A 23,783-nucleotide genomic window follows, 5' to 3' on the forward strand; every position below is an offset into this window, starting at 1 on the left:
AAGTATTTTAACAAACACTTTGCATTTAACATCCTGTAAACAATACAGTGCATAAACTCAACAAAGTTACATACCTTTTCACAAATACATGATCTTTTTAATACTCCCACACTGAAATGGTTTTAATTTTTAACCCTTTGTATTCCACTTATGAACTTAGGTATTTATGTTTTTTTTTTTTTTTTTTTTTTTTTTTTTTTTTTACTTTTTAACACACACCCATCCCTTTATTTCCATCGGGCTACACTACAATTCCAATTGACTTCAGACTTGGTATACAGCTTCTTTATGATGATGTCAACAAAAGTTAGTGAAATTATTTGGATCTGGATCTGATTCTGGATTTGGTGCCACTTTGAAAAATGTCCCCATTATCAGAGATAGGAAGTGGATGGATGCAGTAACTCGGTAAATCTAAATGATATCCAGTGTAAATTTCTCCAGTCCAGCCCTGATGGGGAGATGACCCAAACATAATGTCCACATGCTGATCAGGATCTTCTTCTGGATCTGGAACTGACACAAAATTTAACATGGGCTCTTAAGGGGAAAACATTTCAATCGTCTTTTTCTCTGAAACTCCAGTTCTGATCGACTTCAAACTTGGTATACAGCTTCTGTATGATGATGTCAACACAAGGGATTGAAATTATTTCGATCCGGATCTGATTCTGGATTTGGTGCCACTTTGAAAAATTTTCCCATTATAACAGATAGGAAGTGGATTGATCCAATAAATCAGTATCAATGATATCAAATTGGAATTTGAATTTTTTACAGATCTGATTGGAATATGACCAAAACATGGGCTATTTCTGTAATAGAATAAACACACAGAACTGGATGAGAATAAATGGATCTGGATACATTTCCCAAAGCTTTGAGTAAAAAAAAAACAACAACAAAACAGTCCAATTCTGTAAAAATGAAAATGTTTACATGTACAAGCTGTACTTGAACAGAACATGAACAAATATGAACGACCTCAACATTCTACAGAACGGTCAGTGCAATGTTACCAATATCCTGCCAGTTTATCATTTACACATGCATGTTCTAACTCACAGATCACAGTGGATCCACAAACACACAAAACATGTAATAACAGACAGAATATTATTCAGATTCCACATCCTTCTCTAAAGACATTTCAGTTTGTTCATATTTGCTCTGGGTCACAGTTTTTGTAAAAGGGTTAGTCTAAATGTAAACATTTTGTGTAATTTGGCTTTTTTTTTTTTTTTACACTAAATCAAAAGAGGAAAATGAGTGTTTTTCATTATTTATAGGTTCTTATAATAGTATATATAATAGATTCTTCATCTTCATATCAGCTGTCTACACTGACGTCACACACCTACGCCAAGCACACACACACTCACATGTTTTAAACAGCTGTCAATGATATCTTTAGGGGTTTTTTTGGTAAACAACTTCTTGGTAGATTTAGAAACTACAAGTTTAGTTTTATTGGGAACAGGGGGTTTTACTCTGATGAAAACTATCTGACAAACCCATCCTTTCTAAAGCAGCCAGTGGTGAAACAGTCCAAGTGTATTTCACTGAACCAATGTTGTGTTCACTGTCAGACATTTTTTTTTACACATAGATTTTTGTTTTCAACGGCATGCCACCCTTGAAAAAAAAAAAAACAAATAGATTGTGGCTCTTACAGACCCATCTCATTGCTTAATGTTGATTTAAAAATTCTGTCTAAAATTCTTGCAACACGTTTGGAAAGTATCTTGCCCTGTGTAATAAATACTGATCAAACAGGCTTTATTAAGGGTCACAATTTGTGTAATAACCTCAGACGTCTTCTAAACACAATTCAGTTCTGTCAGCGCACGCTGTGAATGGTCTGGTGGTTTCCCTCGACGCAGAAAAAGCGTTTGACCGTGTTGAGTGGTCCTACTTGATTTACACTGTACAACAATTTGGGTTGGGTTCTAATTTTATCAGCTGGATTCAAATCCTTTATAATGGTCCTCTGGCTGCAGTTATTCCAAATGGGCTTAGGTCTAAAAACTTTGAGGTTGGGAGAGGAAACAGACAGGGCTGTCCTCTCTCCCCTCTTCTTTTTGTCTGGACATGCTTGTGTTTTCCATTTACATATGGTTTATAGAGCTGTGATTTCATTTGCATAATAGGAGCTCAAAGTGATATGCTGATGAAAGCAGAAGGGAGGGCTCTCAGTAAACTTTTTATGGGCTGGTGTTAAAAGAGGAGAAAGCAAATACCACACTACACCGTGTATAATCGTGTGTGTCTTCCTTCCAACACAGACATACAACACAACAGAATGTGATGGTACAATATAAAAGGGGGAGCCTTGCATCTTTAGTCGCTTTCAGGCCCTGTGAACAAACAGAGGATGTCAATATCCTTCAAATGCCAAGAAAACAACTAAGAGTCAATAGACTGTCCATGTATACTGAAATACAAAACACACCAAGGACTGACGCTCATGTCTAGGAAAGTAACAAAAAAAAAAAGAAAGAGTGGCAACACAAAAATATTCCTTCTACAATGCTTTATCAGGTTTATACCCTGTGCATTGCCTCACCACAACTGATTCTGTCACATTCCTTCAAACATTTCATAAAGAGGCAGCTTATAACTCAGTATAAAGTAAAGTATAAAGACGTGTCCTTTTACTTTTTATCCATATGTGTAGGTACAGATAAACACTGATATTTTTTTTTTTTGCATCTGCAGACATTAAAAGTTTTGGATAATCATGCAATATAGGTTTTATCTTTTTAAGAATGACCTGAAATGCTCCAATGGATGGATGCAACATGTATTACAGATGTTTGTACGCACTAAAGTACATAATACAACACATGACTATTATTCATCATTCCTCCAAAAATTATTTATACAGGGTGGGGAAGCAAAATTTACAATGAACATTTAGTTGTTTTTTCTCAGCAGGCACTACATCAATTGTTTTGAAACCAAACATATATTGATGTCATAATCATACCTAACACTATTATCCATACCTTTTCAGAAACTTTTGCCCATATGAGTAATCAGGAAAGCAAACGTCAAAGAGTGTGTGATTTGCTGAATGCACTCGTCACTCCAAAGGAGATTTCAAAAATAGTTGGAGTGTCCATAAAGACTGTTTATAATGGAAAGAAGAGAATGACTATGAGCAAAACTATTACGAGAAAGTCTGGAAGATACTATTAAAGAAGAATGGGAGAAGCTGTCACCCCAATATTTGAGGGGCACTTGCGGAAGTTTCGGGAAGCGTGTGAAGGCAGTTATTGAGAAAGAAGGAGGACACATAGAATAAAAACATTTTCTATTATGTCAGTTTTCTTGTGGCAAATAAATTCTCATGACTTTCAATAAACTAACTGGTCATACACTGTCTTTCAATCCCTGCCTCAAAATATTGTAAATTTTGCTTCCCCACCCTGTATATAGTAGGTTATTATTATAAAACGTAAAATAAACTATTAGAGATCAATATAGTACATTTCAGTCAAAGTACGAACGCTGTGCAGCTTTAGGAGATGCCTTTCTGCTGCATGAATCACATATGAAATAGTTTTTCAGAAACTAATGCAATGAAAGGAAAAGGCTTTTGTATCTTCTGCAGAACAGCACAGCAAGATGAAACACTTCATATGATTTGACTCATTTTTTGTTATTAGGTAATCAGACCCTCACTGTAAAAAAAAAAAATCTATAATTTAACAGAATTTTCACTGTTTATTTTACAGACTTTTCCTGTATTTTCTTTTTTTTTTTTTAATTTTTTATTTATAAAGAGCATTTACAAATGGCTATGCCACAATCTGTTACATTCTTCCTCATACATATATATATATAAATATATATATACATATATTTATACCATAACATTTACATATGAGCAGTCACAGATCATCTGAGTATTTCTCGATGTAGCTCTTTCAGATGTTGTTTTTTTTTTTTTTTTTTAATACCTTTAGGTAAATATTGGTTAGAACAATTTTCAACAAAAACATTGGAAGCTTTCACAATGGAAGGTTTTTCAAAGACAAAATTCCTGTGCAGCAGTATAATGAAATAAAAAAGGTTCGGGTTAAAGGTCATAGGCAAAAGAGAGAAAAAAATAAAAATGTCTAGATCAATAAGACACTGTTTCCTGATCCTTTTCCAAAAATTCAAAAGAAGTCTGGTCTTATAGGTTTGACATACTCAGTCCATTTACTCCAGATTTTGTAAAATTTCTCTTTCTGGACTCTAAGGGAATACGACAGCTGCTCCATCATGTAAATTTCCTGGATAATATCGATCCATTCATCTATAGCGGGTAGATGGGGTTTGAGCCAATTTCTCGTAATAACTTTTTTACTTCCAGCCAGGAGAATTTGGACCAGCTTTTTATCGTTATTTCTCCATCCGTCAAACTGAATATCTCCCATATAAACTGTATCAAAAGTAAAAGGGATATTCACTCCTATTATATTATTACTATGTTTGTGGATTTCCTGCCAGTAAGGGACGATGACTGGGCAACTCCAGAAAATATGGTAATGATTGGTGTTGACCATCCCACATCGTCTCCAACAGCTGGAAGCCCCTCCCCTGTGTCCCTTTTGTAAAGGTGTGATAAAAAACCTAGCAACATTTTTCCAACAAAATTCGCGCCAAGTAGTCGAGCAGGTTGAAGTCCATTGTATGAGACATATTCTTTTCCAAGCATCCTCTGTTATAACCAAATTGCCCTCTTTTTCCCACTTTTCTTTTATATACCAGGTATTTTCTGATTCAGAATTGAGTATATTTTTATATAGTTTAGATATTATCTTAGAACATGGGGATTCTGATACTGACAAAAGGATTTTCAGAATTCCAGTTTCTACTTTACCTATATTTTGTCTCAGAATCTGGTTGAAATAGTTTCTAACTTGAAGATATCTATAGAAGTCCTTTTGCTCAAGATTGTGCCTTTTCTTTAAGAATTCAAAACTATGGAATATCCCCTCCTTAGTAAATGAGTAATAATTTGTTAGACCTTTAGCAGTCCATGTCTTAAATCTACCATCAGATCTATTTGGAATAAATTCAGTATCATAAGCACACCATCGCAGTAGTTTAACTGGTTCATTTAAATTACAAGTTTTCATAATTTCCTGCCAAGTTCTCAATAGTAGATTTAAACAAGGACTGCCTATGCTCATCTGTCTATTTAAAAGTTCATTATCTGCAATAGCAGCTTCAATGGGTATCCCTTCTAACATCACATTTTCAATTTCTTTCCAGCGTGCAGAATAAGCAGGGTTACACAAGCAAATCAATGGCCTCAACTGTGCTGCTATGTAATACTTTCTTAAGGAGGGGAGACCCATACCCCCACTCTCTTTACTTAGTTGTAGGGTCTTAAACCTAATCCTGGGTTTTTTCCCCTGCCATAAATACCTGGATATCATCACATCCCATTCATTGAATTGTTTGGCTGGTATTGACACTGGAAGATTTTGGAAAAGATAAAGCAGTCTTGGTAAAATATTCATTTTAATGGACTCCACCCTAGAGCTTAAGCTCAAGAAAGGGATAACATTCCAACGCGAAATATCAGATTTCAACTGGGAATTTAAGGGGTTATAATTTAATTCAAATAATTTTGTGATATCCTTTGTTAAGTTTACCCCTAGGTATTTGATTGATTCTGCATCCCAGTTAATTTTATATCTGTTTCTGATGTGAATAGTTGGGTCATAGTTAAAGGTGATTACCTGTGTTTTTTGTATATTAAGTTTATATCCTGAGTACATCCCATATTGCTCTAGCAGCTTCATAAGCTTTGGGAGTGACTGTGTAGGTTGTGATAAATATATCAATACATCATCTGCAAATAAAGCCAGTTTATTTTCTCCTGATGACATATTTATTCCCTTAATGTCTGTGTTTTGCCTAATCCATTGAGCCAAGGGCTCAATAAATAAAGAAAAGAGAAGAGGTGAGGCACAGCAGCCTTGTCTAGTTCCTCTTTCAAGGATGAATGGATTAGATCAGTCACCATTAATTTTTATTTTTGCAGAGGGTTTGTCGTAAAGGGCTTCAAATACTTCAATAATAGTTTTATGAAAACCAAATCTTTCTAAAACTTTGTACAGGAAAGACCACCTGACCGAATCAAAAGCCTTTTCGGCATCTAGGCTAATAATGGCTGTTGCTATTCCTTGTTTGACAATTTGATCTATTATATGCAAAGTTCTCCTAATATTGTCCTGTATTTGTCTTTGTCTTACAAAACCAGTTTGATCAAAATGGATTAATTCTGGTAGTATAGTATCGATTCTTTTGGACAGTATAGTTGTAAATAATTTATAGTCTATATTCAATACACTAATCGGTCGGTAATTACTGCACTCCAACTTATCTTTTCCATCTTTTGGTAACACAGAAATAATGGCATATCTCCAGGAGGCCGGAATTTCCTTCTTCTTCAACACCCAGTTAAAAGTTCTCAATAATACTGGAGCCAGTGTTTCTTTCATAGTCCTGTACCATTCAGAGGTGAAGCCATCTGCGCCCGGTGACTTTCCTGTTTTCAATTTACTTATTGCTGCATTTAGTTCTCCTATTTTTATTTCAGACAATAATTTGACATTTTGTTCATTAGAAATGGTAGGTAAATTAAGGGTGGCTAAAAATGATTCAATCTGAAGATCATCATTTGTTTTTGGCTGGGAATACAACGATTTATAAAACATTGCAAAACTTTGCTGAATTCTCTCTGTTTGTGTCTCAGTGTTCCCAGAATAAGGATTTCTTATTTTATGTATTGAATTGTCTGCTTGTTGTTTGCGTAATCTGTAAGATAAGAGTTTGAGAGATTTTCCACCCGCTTCATAGTACCGTTGTTTTGTAAATAACAACAGTTTCTGTATTTCTAAAGTATTGATTTCATCTATTTCCTTTTTTATTTTATTCATTTTTAATCTAGTTTCCTTATTTAGAGTCTCAACGTGGTCTCTTTGTAATTCCTTTAATTTTGCTTCCAAATTAATGAGCCTTTCTTTTCTAAGTTTCTTTTCATACGATGAGATAGCTATTATTTTCCCCCGAAGTACCGCTTTAAGTGCGTCCCAGAGCACAGATGGCGTCACCTCCCCATTATCGTTTAGCTCCAAATATGTTTTAATTTCCTTCCTAATTTTTTCTTTAATCTGTGGGTTATTTAGAAGATTTGAATTCAGGCGCCACGGTAAAGATCTTGGTTTATTGTTTAAATTTATTGACATGTATATAGGGCTATGGTCTGATAAGACAATTGGACCAATTTCACATTGTTCTATTCTGTGAAAGTCTCTGCTAAAGGTGACAAAATAATCTATTCTGGAGTAAACTGCATGAGGTGAGGAGAAGTGGGTAAAATCTCGGCCAGATGGGTACAATTCTCTCCAAACATCAATAATTCCCACTTCCCTCATCAAAGCATTCACTTTCTTACTGATAGCATTTGAGTCTGACTTTCTATTGGAAGAGTCTAGTCTAGGATTCAAACGAATATTAAAGTCTCCTCCACTGATTAAAGTGCCCTGGCTTTTTGTAGTCATTATTTCGAATATTTTCTTGTAAAATAGCCAGTCACTTCCAGGGGGGGTATAAACATTTAGGAAGGTTATTAAGGATCCATTAATTCTCCCAGTAATCAAAACAAATCTTCCTTCTTTGTCCCTAATTTCTGACACGTGTTCATATTTAACTTGACCAGATATCAGTATAGCCACTCCTCTACGGCGTCCTGATTTATGAGAAGATGAGTATATGTATTTGAAGCCCATCTTATTTAGCTTATTATGTTCTGTATCACTTAGATGCGTTTCCTGTAGGAAAGCGATTTGAATTTTTTCTTTTTTTAATTTGGACAAAATTTTCCCTCTTTTGATTGGACTGTGTATACCATTGACATTAAATGAAGCTACTTTTAAGGTTTGACCTTGCATGTCTGCAAACAAAAATCAGCATCTATATACTTCCTAGGAAAGCTCCCCCTCCCTGACAGAACAAACAGGGAGCAAACATAGAACAGGAATATTAAACCAGAAATATAAAACAAATAAACATATAATTTAACAAAGCTGTGTGTGACTTCCACTTCAGAGGTCATTGTTGTGACCCTACTCAAGCCTTTAGGGAAAGCCCCTCCCCGTAACCCCAAAAGGGGGCCCTAACTCAAGATATCAGCACCAAAACATCCCTTACTGCACCCTGTGATTCTTAAATTTAGTAATTAACATTATTTCAGAATTACCAGGTAATACAGCCATTTCCCCGTCTAGATTTAGGTTTTTATATTTGTAACTGTACCTGCTCAATCACTCAGACATTGGAGGGGAAAACATCAAAAGATGGGGCTCGTTCGTCTACCAGAAAAGCATGTCAAGGCTTAACTTAAGTTGTTGGAGTTGAAGCACGCCTGAAAGACTGTAGTCTCTCCTTGAAGTTAGACTCTCGTCTGGAGTGGGATGTGCGTTTCCCCTTTCGCCAGCTGCTCTTCTCCCAGGTCAGCTGCCGCAGTTTGTCCATCAAAGTCTCTGGGGGGCTGATGATTTCTACGGGGTATCCTCTGTTTGACATGTCAGTTGAGGCTTCCTCGGCGCTCTCATAGATCCGTGTTTCATCATTATATTTAACTTTCAGCCGCGCTGGGTACAGGGTTTGGAACGGGATCTGGCGGTCCTTCTTTTCCTGTATTTTCAAGATACAGGAAAATAACAATGACATGACAAAAATAGACTGTGATTTTACATGTCAAATGTAAAATAACACACACAAAAAAAACTGTAACTGTGAATAACAAAAAAATTCAATTTTTTAAGAGAATTTTTTTCTTTTTTCACAGAAAAATACAGTTAAAATACATTTGCAAATGTATCATAATGTCACAAATTTTCTTTTCTATTTATGAGATTAAACTGTTAATTTAAAGTTTAATACTGTAAAAAAAAAATAAATAAAACAAGACAAAATTACTGACAATTAACCGTAAAAGAAGTATTTGATCTGTGAGTTTAACAAGACCTGTTTGTTAATTGACAAATATCTTGTGTAATTACGGGGGATTTCACAACAAAAATGTTAAATAAATGTATTTTTGTGAATGTATAACATGTATAAGCACTGATAAACTGTCCAAATACAGTTTTTATCAGTGGCTTGTACAACTTAGTCTCATTGAAAATTATGTATATATATATATTTATAGGTAATTTGATTGTTTTAATACATGAAAATATTCTTTATCAAACATTAAAAAGTCAAAAAAAATATGCAAAATCTCATGTAAAGTTAGAGCTTTAACTACTTAATTTCACTTTATGTATTATTATGGAAATTGGAACTAGAATCACATTTAGAGTTTTTTTTTTTTTTTTTTTTTTTTTTTAAATATCTTTTAGATTTAAAATATTTGATATAGAATAAAAAATACTTGATATTTAATGTTTAAATACATTTTCTAATACACTGGGTCTCATTTTTAACCTTTAATGTCTGTAGTTGCCTTATTGTGTCTCCATGTTTCCAGGTAAGTTTGAACCCTTAGATCCCCTATGGACATAACATGGTCTCAGAGTGACACTTAGTGTTTGATTAATGCAAGTACAGCTTTTCTAACCACGGTTTCTCATCAGCTTCATAAATACGGCGATTTCTACAGTAGTCATTAGACTCACAACGAAATTAAGATTATCTATTTTTGTATTAATTTGAACAAAAAGAAAAAAACAAAACAAACATTTCATTAGAATGATTTTGTCCCTTCAGGATTTTTAAATGTATCATCCCATCAAGCAATAATCAGGATAATAACAATAAGTAATACACCTTTTCAGTTAAGATATTAACATAATCAATTCAAGAAAACCAAGTGCATAATTAGATTCGTGAAAAAGATTTATTTGAACAAGTTTCATTAATGTTCTAATATTAAACTCTTAACTTTAAATTAATATATGGATATGGGGTATCCCTTATCTTTCTTTCAAGGTAAGTCTAAACAGTTGGCTCCCCCATGGACATAACATGGTCTTAGTCTGACATCTAGTGGTCTTTTTAGGTAACAACAACTCTCACTACAGACCTATTCTTAAAAAGCATACAGATACTGTTTCCATCCCTATTTTTTTTGTCCCTGGGTAAGATGTAAAATACCAGCATTCATAAAAATTAGAAACATTTTTTAAAAATTAAGGCTACACCCTCACATTACATAGCATTAGTTCACATACATAGTATACACAGTTAACCTTTAAGTATTAGTAAAACACCTAGAGAGACATTGCTACATGGGCAGGTGGTCATGCAGCGCAAAACAGAGAAAACTTGATTCCAGTGATGATGAATATGAACATGAACAATTTACCTGGTTGCAAGCAGCTCTTGTTAGTGAAATGCAGTAGTGCAGATTATCTGGACACTCGGGAGAAAACATGCAACGTGCATCAAGAGACCTGCAGGGCCCTAGTATGTACAATGTTGATTTGATTTCAGCCAGTTTTTAAGTTCAGTCTTGAAGGTTATTGACATTGAGAAATAGCACTAGCAATTTAACATCAACATCAACATTGCCTTGAGTCTTCACTTTGTACCTGGATCGCCCTCAGTCATTATGCTACACCATATCCTCCTCTACTGGATTTAAAATGCTTCGAAGTACATTTTCTCATTTTAGAATGTTAAGTTCTACCTCTGTAGTTATTTTGGCGAAAGTAACTCAAAAATACTACAGGAGTCATGTAATGCTTTACAATTCTGAGACAGTAATATTGTAAGGTAGGGAATTACTTTGAAATAGCAGTAACATGTAATCTGTAATGTATTACAGTTTGGAAGTGACTTGCACAACACTGTTGATCATAAAGTTAGATGCTATATTTTTCAGTTCCAGATGCCTGTTACTAGATATTTCGTGTCTTTGTAGATCTGCTATGATCTGTGAGTTGTAATGCACATGTGTAAGTGATAAATTGAGGCAGAAAATTGTTAAAATTCAGCTATTTTTCTTAAGAAATTTTAGGTTGTTCATGAATTTTCATGATATTCACATGTTTTGTGTAAGTATAGTTTGTAAAGGTAAAAATTTATACAGCCTGTCATTTTACCTACAAAGAAAAATTTGCAGTTGTCATTATTTATAAGATATTATGCTATTATTTTACTGGTCTGGCCCACTTCAGGTCAAATTAGGCTTAATGTGGCCGCTGAACTAAAATGAGTTTGACACCTATGATGTGGGAAGTACAAGTATTTTCATTGTCATCAATTTGAAAAGTCATTGTGTGTGTGTGTGTGTGTGTGTGTGTGTGTGTGTGTGTGTGTGTGTGTGTGTGTGTGTGTGGGTGTGTGGGTGTGTGTTGCAGTCGAAGATGACGTGGGGTCCATACTTTTGGTTCCACATGTGGAGAGCTGCAACATCCACCATCTCAGGTTTGATTAAATAATCCTTTAAAATCAAATAAACCATCATCTGTGACTATAATGAATTTTTTCAGTAATTATTGAACCACTAATCCACACATATGCTTTAAAAAGGTAATGTAAAGTAGAGTTCCTCAGTGTTTTTAGGAGCTCTTATTTGGACATTTAAAGGCTCCATAGTGAATATGTGTAGACCTGAACATTTTGCATCACAGTTCCTACATTGAGCCAGAGAGTGACTTAATTTACTTTGAAAAGATACCAATTAGGTCAGACAGCAGAAAAAAGCTATAGGTTTTTTCTGGGTTATAAAATTAAAAAAAAACAACAACTACATTTTGACACTATTATTAGTATTTGTGAAAACTGTGACATTAAATGAACTGGCTGAAATCGAGGTACTCCTGAATCAGATGATATTTGACACCTGATTCTGACTGATATTATTTATTTATTTATTTTTATTTACCTTTATTTAACCAGGAAGTCTCATTGAGGTTAGAAATCTCTTTTGCAAGAGACACCTGGCCCAGGTAGAATCCATACAAAGTCAAAATTCTATAGAACACATACATAATACACAGTGAACAATAACAGGATAACAATTATTCAACCATAATGGACTCTCAAATAAAACAGTGACATTCCTCCTTCGTTGCATTCTCCATGATAGTACAGGAACACTGAAGAAAAACTAAATAAACTAGAGCCAGTCCGGTACTACAAAAGCAGTTCTCTGTCTCTGAGGATTAATATTCACTGTTAACAAAAAGTAGAAATGCTAAATTTTGATCGAACTGAATTTTAATTTTGTAATGAGGATGAATGTTGAGGAAATGTTCCTTTTAGACAGAATGTAAATGTTCTGTTAATACTTTTACCATATTCCAGCCTGTGACTACCTGGGTGAGAGGATGGCCTCCCTCTTCGGCATCACCTCCGCCAAATATCAGTACGCCATCGACGAATACTACAGGATGAAGAAAGAGGTAGGTGGAGCTGGTGTGTGTGTGTGTGTGTGTGTGTGTGTGTGTGTGTGTGTGTGTGTGTGTGTGTGTGTGTGTGGGGAGGGGGTTAAGACACATGATCTCAGTGCAGAGATAGAATGTTATACTTAATGCTATTAATACTGTGGTACATCACAGAGACATACAGAACCTTTACAGTAAGCTTTTAGTCTACCCTGTGGGGGTAGTGTTATGATCTAGGGCAGTCTTTCTCAGATAGGGGTACGCATACGCCCAGGGGTATTTGGAAGAAGCCCAGGGGGTTCTTGGCCGGACTACTAAGACCCTGTCTATACAAAGATGGTTTCAGTCGAATCCGCAAAGGTTTTGTATCAGATAGGCCTTTTGTCCACACGAAACCGGTGTTTTCAGTCACTGAAACCGCAACTTTTTGAAACCAGGTCCCAGACTGAATAAATTTGAAAATGTCGGTTTCGCTTCTTCATCTGTGCGACCAAACCACAAATTTTCTAAAACGATGATGTCATAGCCCCACCTCTTTAACCTTTCACCCTGGAAGCAAGATGCCACTTCACAGCAACAACAACAATGGCGGACTACAGAGTAGTGCTGGTGCTACAACAGCTAGGCAAGGCAAGGCAAATTTATTTGTATGGCACAAATCATACACAGGGCAATTCACAGTGCTTTACAAAAATGGAAGAGACAAGTTAAAAATACACAATTACAATTAAAAATAATCAATAAAACATAACTAATAATCAATTAAAATAAAGTAAAAGAGAAGAGGTCAGATAGAACCCTTTCAGTTGTTCTATGCACAGTTGAACAGAGCTGTTTTCAGCCTGGACTTAAACATTGTCACAGAGGCCTGAAGACTGTTTCAGAGTTTAGCTGCATGGAACTGAAACGCAGCTTCACCGTGTTTAGTCCTGACGCTGGGCACCAGCAGAAGACCAGTCCCTGAGGTTCTCAGGGTCCGAGGGGGTTCATATGGGACCAACATGTCAGAGATGTACATTGGTGCTAGACCATGGACAGACTTATACAGACTATTGAGCTTATTGGAAATATTGAAATCAAAATCTTCAGGTACACTTTAATTACAATGAACGACAAACAACCATAGCTAACAATATTCACTACATCCTCTTGGATCTACCGCGGAGAGTTGTTGTTCTTGTTCATCTGTAGTTTATGGTTTGTATACAGTATGCAAGCTTTATGCGCATGTTCCACGTCTTCTTCTCCATTTTTTGCGAGAGCATTACAATGCCACATACAGGCCTGGCATTTGTACTACAGCATTTTCAGTCATGTTCACTGGTTTCATGTGGAAGTAGATATTTCCTGAAATGACTCAGTGTTCACGGAGCACTCTTCTAAAAACGACAAAGCAGAAGATCGGATAGGGGAAGATGCGGTTTTGTGTGGACATGGCCTAAAATGACCGCAGCACTCTAACATAGCGGCAGAAGCTTACAAATTTAGTTTAGTTTAGTTTGAATATGCAACAAAACAAAGTAATCCTACTTAGTCTTTACAAATGAAACAGATTAAAAGAAAACAAAACAAATAAACAAAAATAAAAACCTGTACATGTACATGAAAACAAAGTATGACGTGATTGACACATTCAAAGTTATTATTGATAGAATATGCCAGTGAGATACAGGGACATTGGTCCTATTTATTGCATGTACATTTTTGGCTTGAAAGTCTCCGGATGCAAAAAGAGACAGTAGTAAATAATAGACCTGTGAAAGTTACTGATTTTAAATTAGCCCATAAAGCCCAAGTGCTACTTTTATGGAAGTTCCCAAATTAATTTTTCTCTCTATTGAACCTTTTCTTAAGTGATTTATCATCGTTTATTATAATATTACCCTCTGTATCTTGTATTTCTCACTACAAATCATGTATTCCTCTAAACTTAATTTAGATATACAATAAAACTCAGTGTAGATTCAAAGGTTATTATATCAAAACAGAGAAAACTAGAGAAAAAGTGACTTTTTCAGCAAAGATACTGTATCATAACTGAATGTAAAAACAGGCATTTCCATCTATTGTCATTGATCCAACTCCATGGGTTTTACTGGTGAATCAATGTTGTAGAAGATGACGGTGTTTTCATGTTCCCTACGGAGCCTCTGAACGTCCAAATGGGTCATATCTGATGACCATGAAAAGTCGACAAACTGCACTTTACACCAATTATTTACATGTATTGATAGGATTAATGGATCAACAGGTATTAAATAGTTTAGATCAGTAGATATTTGGGTCTTTATGGGTTAAATGAATATGTCAAAAAGGACACATTTTTGCAGTAATTCATGCCATAAGTTGTAACAGATGTAATGATCACCAAATCAAAAAAGAAAAATAATAAAAATGTCCAAAAAAATGCTATAAAATCCCTAATAGCTAGTATTGTTTGTTTGATTGATGTGACACATATGTAACCTTGTTCTATGGTAACTTATTAATTGGTCTTGTAATTAACGTACACCAAACTATCATTATTTATTTATTTTTAACCATGAACCTGTCCAGGGACTATAGATGTAAGTTGGCACTTATACTATAACCTGGCACCAAGCATCTTTCCTCTTAGTCTGTCTAGGTCATTGTATTGTTGTGCACTGCCCCTGTACAGATAAAGGCATACCATACCATTATTTATTCATCAGCTAAGCATAATTTTTCCCCTGGTGTCATTTTCCCAGAGGGAGGAGGAGAAGGAGGAAAACCGTCTGTCCGAAGAGGCTGAGCGATCCTTCGACAGGGCGGAGGAAGGGGAGGACGAGGCTATCACAATGACTGAACGGTCAGGGGAGATGCCCGCCGCCGCTGCCCGCCCCGATGCCACCTACCAGATTGAGAATGAAAATCACACACCCGCTAACACCATCAGAGTCCCCGCTATCATCACAGCAACTTAACCGGGACTTCAACACTTTAATGCCTTTTTGTTTGTTAAAGAAGGAACACTGTCTTGTTTCACCAAGCACCGTTCGGTTTGTGTCAGATACAGCTTTAAAGAAGGCCAGCGAAAAATAGCGGGACATCATACAGTGCGGTGCAACACTGCAGCAACTGGTAAACTCCAAAACTCCTGGATGATCTCTGCACCGTCAGAATTAACAAGAAATCTTATTTGTTATTGTGTTATTTCATTACCGTTCATTTACAGTCTCATCCAGCTTTCTCACATTTAGTTGAATTACTCTACTGACATCTGTGTCTACATTCAGACGTAGCTGAGTATTTTGGAAAAATTCAGAAAAATCTTCGTTTACATGGCCTCGTATATCTACACCGTCAAAAGCATGTCATGCCTGTAGATGGCAGTGTGGTGAGATGATCTAGTGCCATTAACCAATTAGAACCCAGAAAAGAAACACAATAAAACATTACTTCCGTTATGAACCTATGGGGATGGAATGCTGCGTTCCAGGCAACCCGTAACTCATGTTTTTCCAACTTTCTACTGGTGAAAAGGCACTGGAATGACAGTCAAACCTGTGACTTCCCACCCGTGAACTCGTACTACACTGAACAAAAATATAAATGCCCCACTTTTGTTTTTGCTCCCATTTTTCATGAGCTGAACTCAAAGATCTAAAACTTTTTCTATGTACACAAAAGGCCTATTTCTCTCAAATATTGTTCATAAATTTGTCTAAATCTGTGTTAGTGAGCACTTCTCCTTTGTCCTTTGCTGAGATAATCCATCCACCTCACAGGTGTGGCATATCAAGATGCTGATTAGACAGCAGGATTATTGCACAGGTGTGACTTAGGCTGGCCACAATAAAAGGCCACTCTAAAATGTGCAGTTTTACTGTATTGGGTGGTCCAGGGGGGTCAGAAAACCAGTCAGTATTTGGTGTGACCACCATTTTCCTCGCACAGTCTTCTTCATGAATTCTCTGAAACACCTTTGGAGATGGCTTATGGTAGAGAAATGAACATTCAATTCACAGGCAAAAGCTCTGGTGGAGATTCCTGAAGTCAGCATGCCAATTGCATATTCCCTCAAAACTTGTGACATCTGTGGTATTGTGCTGTGTGATAAAGCTGCACATTTTGCAGTGGCCTTTTATTGTGGCCAGCCTAAGGCACACCTGTGCAAAAATCATGCTGTCTAATCAGCATCTTGATATGCCACACCTGTGAGGTGGATGGATTATCTCAGCAAAGAAGAAGTGTTCACTAACACAAATTTAGACAGATTTGTGAACAATATTTGAGAGAAATAAACCTTGTGTGTACACAGAAAAAGTTTTAGATCTTTGAGTTCAGCTCATGAAAAATGGGAGCAAAAACAAAAGTGGTGCGTTTATATTTTTGTTCAGTGTAGATTGATGTACTCCCAGACCTGAGTCCTGACATCACGTAGCAATGGCAGCCCCCATGGATGTGATGTTTATGCAGATTGTTTATTAAAACAAGGTATTGCTCTGACATTATTTATCTGCAAATGTTCTGCATAATCAGCAGCTACTGTAGTGTTAGCTAGTTTTCAGTCCATTGAGTGCAAGAATAAATTAATACCAAATACGTATCCAAATATACAAATAACATAACATAAAAGGTATAACGGCTTCTCTTGCCTTATGCGCCGTTTTCACTCCTCTGTTTCCCTCAAATAAGCACAGAACAAGCACCTTTGGCGATAGAAATGATTATAAATGAACATAACGTACGGTCCACCATGCTGGTTTGTTTACATCTAACTACCACAGTTCCTTGCGCTCGGGCAGTTTGGTGTGACTTGCCTGGAATGTTACAAAGTCATGAGTCGTGGTTTGAAGTCGTGACTTACAGGCTCAAAAAACGGCCTGGAACGCAGCATTAGTGACGATGTAACGGTCACATGTTTTCCTGGTTCCGGGTCCAAGCAAATCCAAAACGTGCAACCAATACAATGCAAATGTATGAGCCGGTGACTTTTTTTACCATCACAAACTGCTTTTCTGATATGTCTAAGCAGATGTAAAAGGGTTTGAAGTCTCGAGTCAAACTGTGTTAGTTCTGTAGTCGTTAACAGCTGCGGTCTGTTTTTCAAGTCATGTTTAAGACCGCTGTGCAGGGACGTAGATTATTACTTAATTACTTTCCACGGAACTGGACAGAGCAGATAAAGGACTGATAAACAAAATATGAAGTATGAAGATGTGCAAACGCTTCATAAAAGCCTTATTTTATATCAAGTAAATACACAAAGATCCTGTTAAGCAGATACTAATTAGCTAAGATGCTAATATTCGCTACTTCCTTATTTTCTCATTTAATACTTGTACTTCACTTATCAGCTCCATCCTCTTCCTCTATACTTCATCATCACATATGAAGTGGTAGAATATTTTCACCGAAAATTGTGACATCTGTCTGAGAATCTGCGTTTCTCTCTGTTTACACACAAACACGAAAATGAAGATTTGCCAAAAGCTCCACTTTGGCCGGAGTTTTTAGAAACCATCGTTTTCGGTGTGCCTGCCCATCGTTATCGTGTCAGCGGTAGGCACAAATGAAGAAAGAAATGTTGGTTTTGCCAGATACCCGGTTACGTGTGGCCTTTATCAGTTGCTGCAGCAGCCTCCCAAATTCACACATTCGCTGTGGAGTGAAGGTTAAAAGTTGCTTCCCTGTGCCTCCGATGCACCAGACACTGTGCCTAAATCACCAACACAGCCAAGTCAGTGCCAGATCTGGACCAAAATAACATCCCATGATTCATCTCCTGACTGGTGCTTTACTTCAGTCTGCACTTGATGAACCGACTGTATGAAGATTCACAGAAGCACTTTTGATGCAGATACTTTGTGTCTAGATCTGGTCCAACTGGTGCATTCTTGATTCACTTCACTTCATCAAAAAAAATCTGGCCGGTTTAACACCCCACACATGTTTATTTGCTGCATATGTTAATTAATCACAGTGTGTGTGTGTGGATTAAATCATCTGTGGACCATGAGATTGACTTATATATATTGAAAACCAATGAAAACGGGTTAGATGTTCTTGGTTACGTTATTATCTGCCTTATCTGCTACAGACGTTAAACTATGACCATGTGATGTGTAAGCCTTTGATAATGGCAGGGAATATATCACACTAAGTCTGTAGGAAGACATGCAAACTTACATTTTTAACTGTTTTACAATGATTTTTGATATTTATGTATTTATTTTAATGAACTGACTGAGCACTTACGTGTTTTTCTATTGTTTTAGTAACCCTGTATTGAATAAAATCATAATTATTGTCTTTATTTTTGATAAGCGTCTTTTCTGGATCTCAAAGACCTTCATATTTTCCTGCTTTTCCAGCAGGTTAAACTGGCTCAAATGGGGGAAAATGGAGTTGTGCTGTCTCGTCCGTCTTTTGAAAGACTCATAGTGGTGCTACAGTTTGAGTGATGTGAGGGATTGTCTTTGTGAGCGGCAACAAAGAGCCTGTGTCGAGCTGAACACAGACTCCTCTGAGGTCAGAGACCCCGGCCACTTGCAGCACAATGCCACCATTCTCAGGTCAGAGTGGGTTTCTGTGGTCCAGAACGACCTCGACCACAGTCACACCCTCGCCAGTAGAATGACTAACATACATAACATGTAACTACAAGCAACGCTTTTAACAGTCAAAAACAGGCAACGATAAATGAAAGGTTGTAAGTTAATGGACGCTGGTGCATCTAGGCAGAATACATACAGTATGAGGACAAGACAAGACATTAAATGGCTGCATTTTGGTTATGAATTCAGCTTCTGCCAAAGATATTCATTTTGTCAAATAGTTTCACTCTATAATGGAACCTTTGTTCTAGTACAGTATATGTTAGAGGTATTTGTAGATACTTTACTTGAATATTTCCATTTTATGCTGCTTCATTCCAATACTGCACTGTATACTGATTAGCCATGTGAGGCTAATCGGAGTCGTTTTAATTTTTTTATGAATTTTTGAAAATTGCTCAATGATAAGAGATAGGAAAATTTGAGATTTTGTGACCTTGCTGTGACCTTGAACATTGGCCTACTTGGCCCAAAATTTAATGGGTTGGTCCCAGGGCCTAGGTCTATCTGTGGGTAAAATTTGGTAAAAATGGTTGTAATAGTTTTCCCGTAAAGTTGCTAACAAACAAACAAACACACTAAGCAAAGTGATCACAATACCTTCTGGGGGAGGTAATTACTGTAGATTATGTCACTACAATGGGCTCTGTCAGTGGGTACGATACACTAGGCAGCAAGTGAACATGTAGACCTCGAAGCTGATGTGTTGGAAACAGTAAAATGGACAAGAGCAGGGACCTGAGCAACAAGCGAGGAACTGTGATGGTTAAATCACTGAGTCAGATCATCTCCACATCTTGCTGTTCATTCACTGTGGTTCCCCCTGGGGTTTGTCTTTTTCCCACTGGGTTTTTTAGAGTTTTTCCTTACTGAGAAGGAAGGAGAAGAAGGAGGATCTAAGGACTGGAGCCCCGGGACATTGATCCATTTGCTTCACTGACTGTATACAACCTGATTACTTGACTGTTTGCTTATTTTCATTGTGTTTTTTTAATCAATTCAACAATTTTTGTAAAGCCCTACTAAAAGCATCTAAAGTGGTGGTTAACTATCGTTTACTGAGCTACAAGTTCTACCTCAATACACTGTCTGAATAAATTCATTTTACACATTCCCTCTAGTATAACATTTATAAATCTATTATGCAAATGTACACAAACTTATGTATACATCTACTAACACTTTCATATATCTTATTTGATTATGTGTTTATATATAATCCTTTTTTTCCAGTTCAACTTATTAAAGTTTGTGAAATTTTACACATTTTATCTCCTGAAGCCGATAATTAACAAAAAAAAACAAATAAACTGTAGACCAGTTGTCCCCCCCCAAAAAAGGGGAGCTATTAACATGCCTAATGAAGATGGTAATATTTATTAGTAGTGGTAGTAGTAGGAGTAGTAGTAGGAGTAGGAGTAGGAATAGGAGTAGTAGTAGTAGTAATAGTAGTAGGAGTAGTAGTTGTAGTAGTAGGAGTTGAGAAAACCTACTGTAAACTATGTAGTACAGCTATGATGGAGCTACATAACCAACACTGCCCTCTGGAGTTACATATCAGTATCTGGTTACCAGTATTATGATGTCACACTCTGAGATAGTATTCAGTAGCATGTTATCATAAAGTATTTGTGATCCCAGACATAACCACCAGGTCAAGGGTTCAAGGTGTGCCCATCATTACTATGTTGAAATGGACCATTTTAGGAAAAATCTTGTGGATGGGACAATGATGTTCTACAACCAGTCTATTAGTGCTGGGTGATGCCACACTTTTATGATTTGATACAATACCGATTACTTTTTTGGCATATATATTCGAGACCCAATACTGATACCGATACTTTCGCTGATTTTTTAAAACTGAAATCTTACGCTTAAAAGACATGTAACATGACAAATACTGTCCATTTAACAGCTTTAATTTGAATAGCCTTTGGTGGCCATTTTTTTTAACTCATAAAGACCCAGTGATATGTTTGCTCCAGTTACCAAGTGAATTTTTCTATCTATTTAACCTTTCATAAGTGATTATCACCATTTGTTATAATATTATCCTCTGTTTTTTGGCTTTTCTGTGTAAATCAGATATTTTCCAATATTTTATTCACTGAGCATGTAGATGTTCATAAAAACTCAGAGTAAAGTTGAGGGTTAATATATCAGAACCAGAGAAAACTGAAGAAAAAGTGACTTTTGCAACAAAGATATCATTAACTGAACATAAACCCAGCGTGTCCATTCTCTGTCATTGATCCAACTCCATGGGTTTTACTGGTGAATCAGTGTTGTAGAAGATGACAGTGTTTCCATGTTCACTATGGAGCCTCTAAACTGTCCAAATGGGTCATATCTGACGACCATGAAAAGATGACAAACTGTATTTTACACCAACAACTGTTTAAGAATTAAAGTTATAGTTAATGTAATCACCAAAGATGCAGATTTTTGAAGTGAGCACTGATAAAAAATAAAAAATAAATAAATAAAAAAAACCTGGTGATTGGTCTGTCTGTGAGATGGTCTGTCTGCTCCTTAGTCCAGAGGTCACAATATCCATGGTTTACAAAGAGAATTTCAGATTTCTACTGGTCTGACTTCAGAACAGTTTCCCACTTTACCACTTTTACATGAGCTTTGGCCCAAAGACGACACCAGTGTTTCTGGACCATGTTAATGCATGGATTCTTCTTTGCATTACAAATTTTGAACCTGCATTTGTGGATGATGTGTCAATCTGTGTAATTTACAATGATTTCAATGTGGTTTCTATTACAGAAACCTTATTTTAATGCAGTGCCACCTGAGGGCCTGAAGATCACAGGCTTCTCCCGTCACTGTTTCATCTTAACACCACTTTCAATTCCAGGATTTTACACACTGTCCAAACTTTTTTTTTTTTTTTTTTTTTAGAACTGGGGTTGTAAATCATTTCTTCAAGTCTTTTCTTTAGCCACACCTCGGCCCATGTGAGGTCTAAGTTTATGGTTGAAACTTTTGGCTAATGCTAATAGGTAGGTTTTTAGCTCCCAAGAGTAAGCTTCAATATTTAACACATAAATAACTTGATCAAGAGTTGTTTTTTGTTTTTTTTGTTTTTTTTTATGATGACTCATCACATTTATTTGAGGTTTTATTGTATTTATCCATAGAGTGTATTCATATAGCTTTGATATTTTCAACCTTACTGGTTGGGTAGTTACTGCTAAAATATGTCATCTACATCATGAAGCAAAAACAAAAAGCTCTTAAAAAGGATGAATATTTGGTGAAAATACTCTTAATAGCTGCAAAAAAAAAAAAAAAAACCTGGGGGAGGGCAACCATTCCATCAAAGGACCAGTGGATATACACAACTGAAGGAATATTTGTAATGGAAAAATTAACACACGGACTGAGACTGCAAGAACCACAACTGGATAAAAAGTGGAATAAATGGACTATATTTACACAAAATCAATTCAATTCAATTCAATTCAACTTTATTTGTATAGCCCAATATCACAACAAGGTTATCTCAAAGGGCTTTACAGAGTCAGTTAGAGTAAACAACAGTCAAATGAACAGCAAGAAAATGAGTAGTGTCCAGGGCATCCCCCGTCCTTAGACCCTCCTTCTCGGCAAGGAAAAACTCAAAACCCAGTGGGAAAAGGGAGAAACCTCGGGGAGAACCACAGTGAAGGAGAGATCCACTCCCATGGACGGACAGGCTATAGATGCACCAGGACTGATGGACGTCCATTTGCAGATGTAGTTCTAGTCTACAAGGATGCAGTAGGGTGGACACATGGGGGGTCCATCCCGCTGGATGAGACAGGCAGGGGCGAGGAGGCCCATCCACAGTGGTGAGGCCGAGGACGTCCATCCAGACAGGTGGGGGAGGGGGTCAGGACACAGGACAGGGCAGGACACAGATGGGTCAGCGCAGATCCTGCCATCATTGGCTCCCAAGTGGTTACAACTGAAAAAGTAGCCACTCCCCCGGAGGGGAGTGGGGAAAGGGGACATCGGGTGAATAGCACTGCACAAACTAAGTTGGCTAAATATTAAAAATATAAGTGCAGACCAGAATGGTACGTAGAACCAGAAACAGGAGATAGGACTCAGTGCCTGTACTTCCCCCAGCATTCTTGCTCCTAGGGCAGCTTAGACTGAACTGTGGGTTTAGTCTGGTTTGAACTAGCCTGACCATAAGCTTTTTCAAATAGGAATGTTTTTAGCCTGACCTTAAATGTAGAGACTGTGTCGGCCTCTTTAATGTTAACTGGAAGCTGATTCCATAAAACAGGAGCTTGGTAACTAAAGGCTCTAGCTCCTACTGTACTTTTACAGACCCTGGGAACTACCAGTAGACCTGCATTCTGAGAACGAAGGGTTCTGTTGGGATGGTACGGCACCAGAGCATCTCTGAGATAAGAGGGGCCCATACCATTAATGGTCTTGTATGTGAGGAGGAGGATTTTGAATCTAATTCTAAACTCAATTGGAAGCCAGTGAAGGGCTTGGAGCACAGGGGTGATGTGTTCTCTTCTATTTGTTCCTGTTAGTAGTCTCGCTGCCGCGTTCTGAACCAGTTGATAACTTTTTAGAGAGCTTTTAGGACATGCTACGAGAAGGGAGTTGCAGTGATCTAATCTAGATGTAACAAACGCATGAACTAATTTTTCTGCATCATTTTTAGAAAGAATATTTCTAATTTTGGCTATGTTGCGCAGGTGGAAGAAGGCGGTTCTGCAGGCTTGGTTAATATGTGGTTTAAATGATAGATCTGGGTCAAATAGAACTCCTAGGTTTCTAA

At 36.8% G+C, this 23,783-nt stretch overlaps 1 protein-coding gene across 1 annotated transcript; it reads left to right on the top strand.

Annotated features, from left to right (window-relative positions):
- Positions 1–10,445: 10,445 nt before the first annotated feature.
- On the top strand, positions 10,446–15,464 carry LOC115415609 (protein FAM177A1-like). The gene is made up of 4 exons (XM_030129238.1): positions 10,446–10,479; positions 11,329–11,442; positions 12,325–12,422; positions 15,134–15,464. The coding sequence occupies exons 1-4, from the start codon at positions 10,446–10,448 to the stop codon at positions 15,347–15,349; spliced, it is 462 nt and encodes a 153-aa protein (XP_029985098.1). The 3' UTR covers positions 15,350–15,464.
- The last annotated feature ends 8,319 nt before the right edge of the window (positions 15,465–23,783 follow it).

The sequence above is a fragment of the Sphaeramia orbicularis genome, chromosome 24 (assembly GCF_902148855.1).
Source record: "Sphaeramia orbicularis chromosome 24, fSphaOr1.1, whole genome shotgun sequence".
NCBI classification, from domain to species: domain Eukaryota; kingdom Metazoa; phylum Chordata; class Actinopteri; order Kurtiformes; family Apogonidae; genus Sphaeramia; species Sphaeramia orbicularis.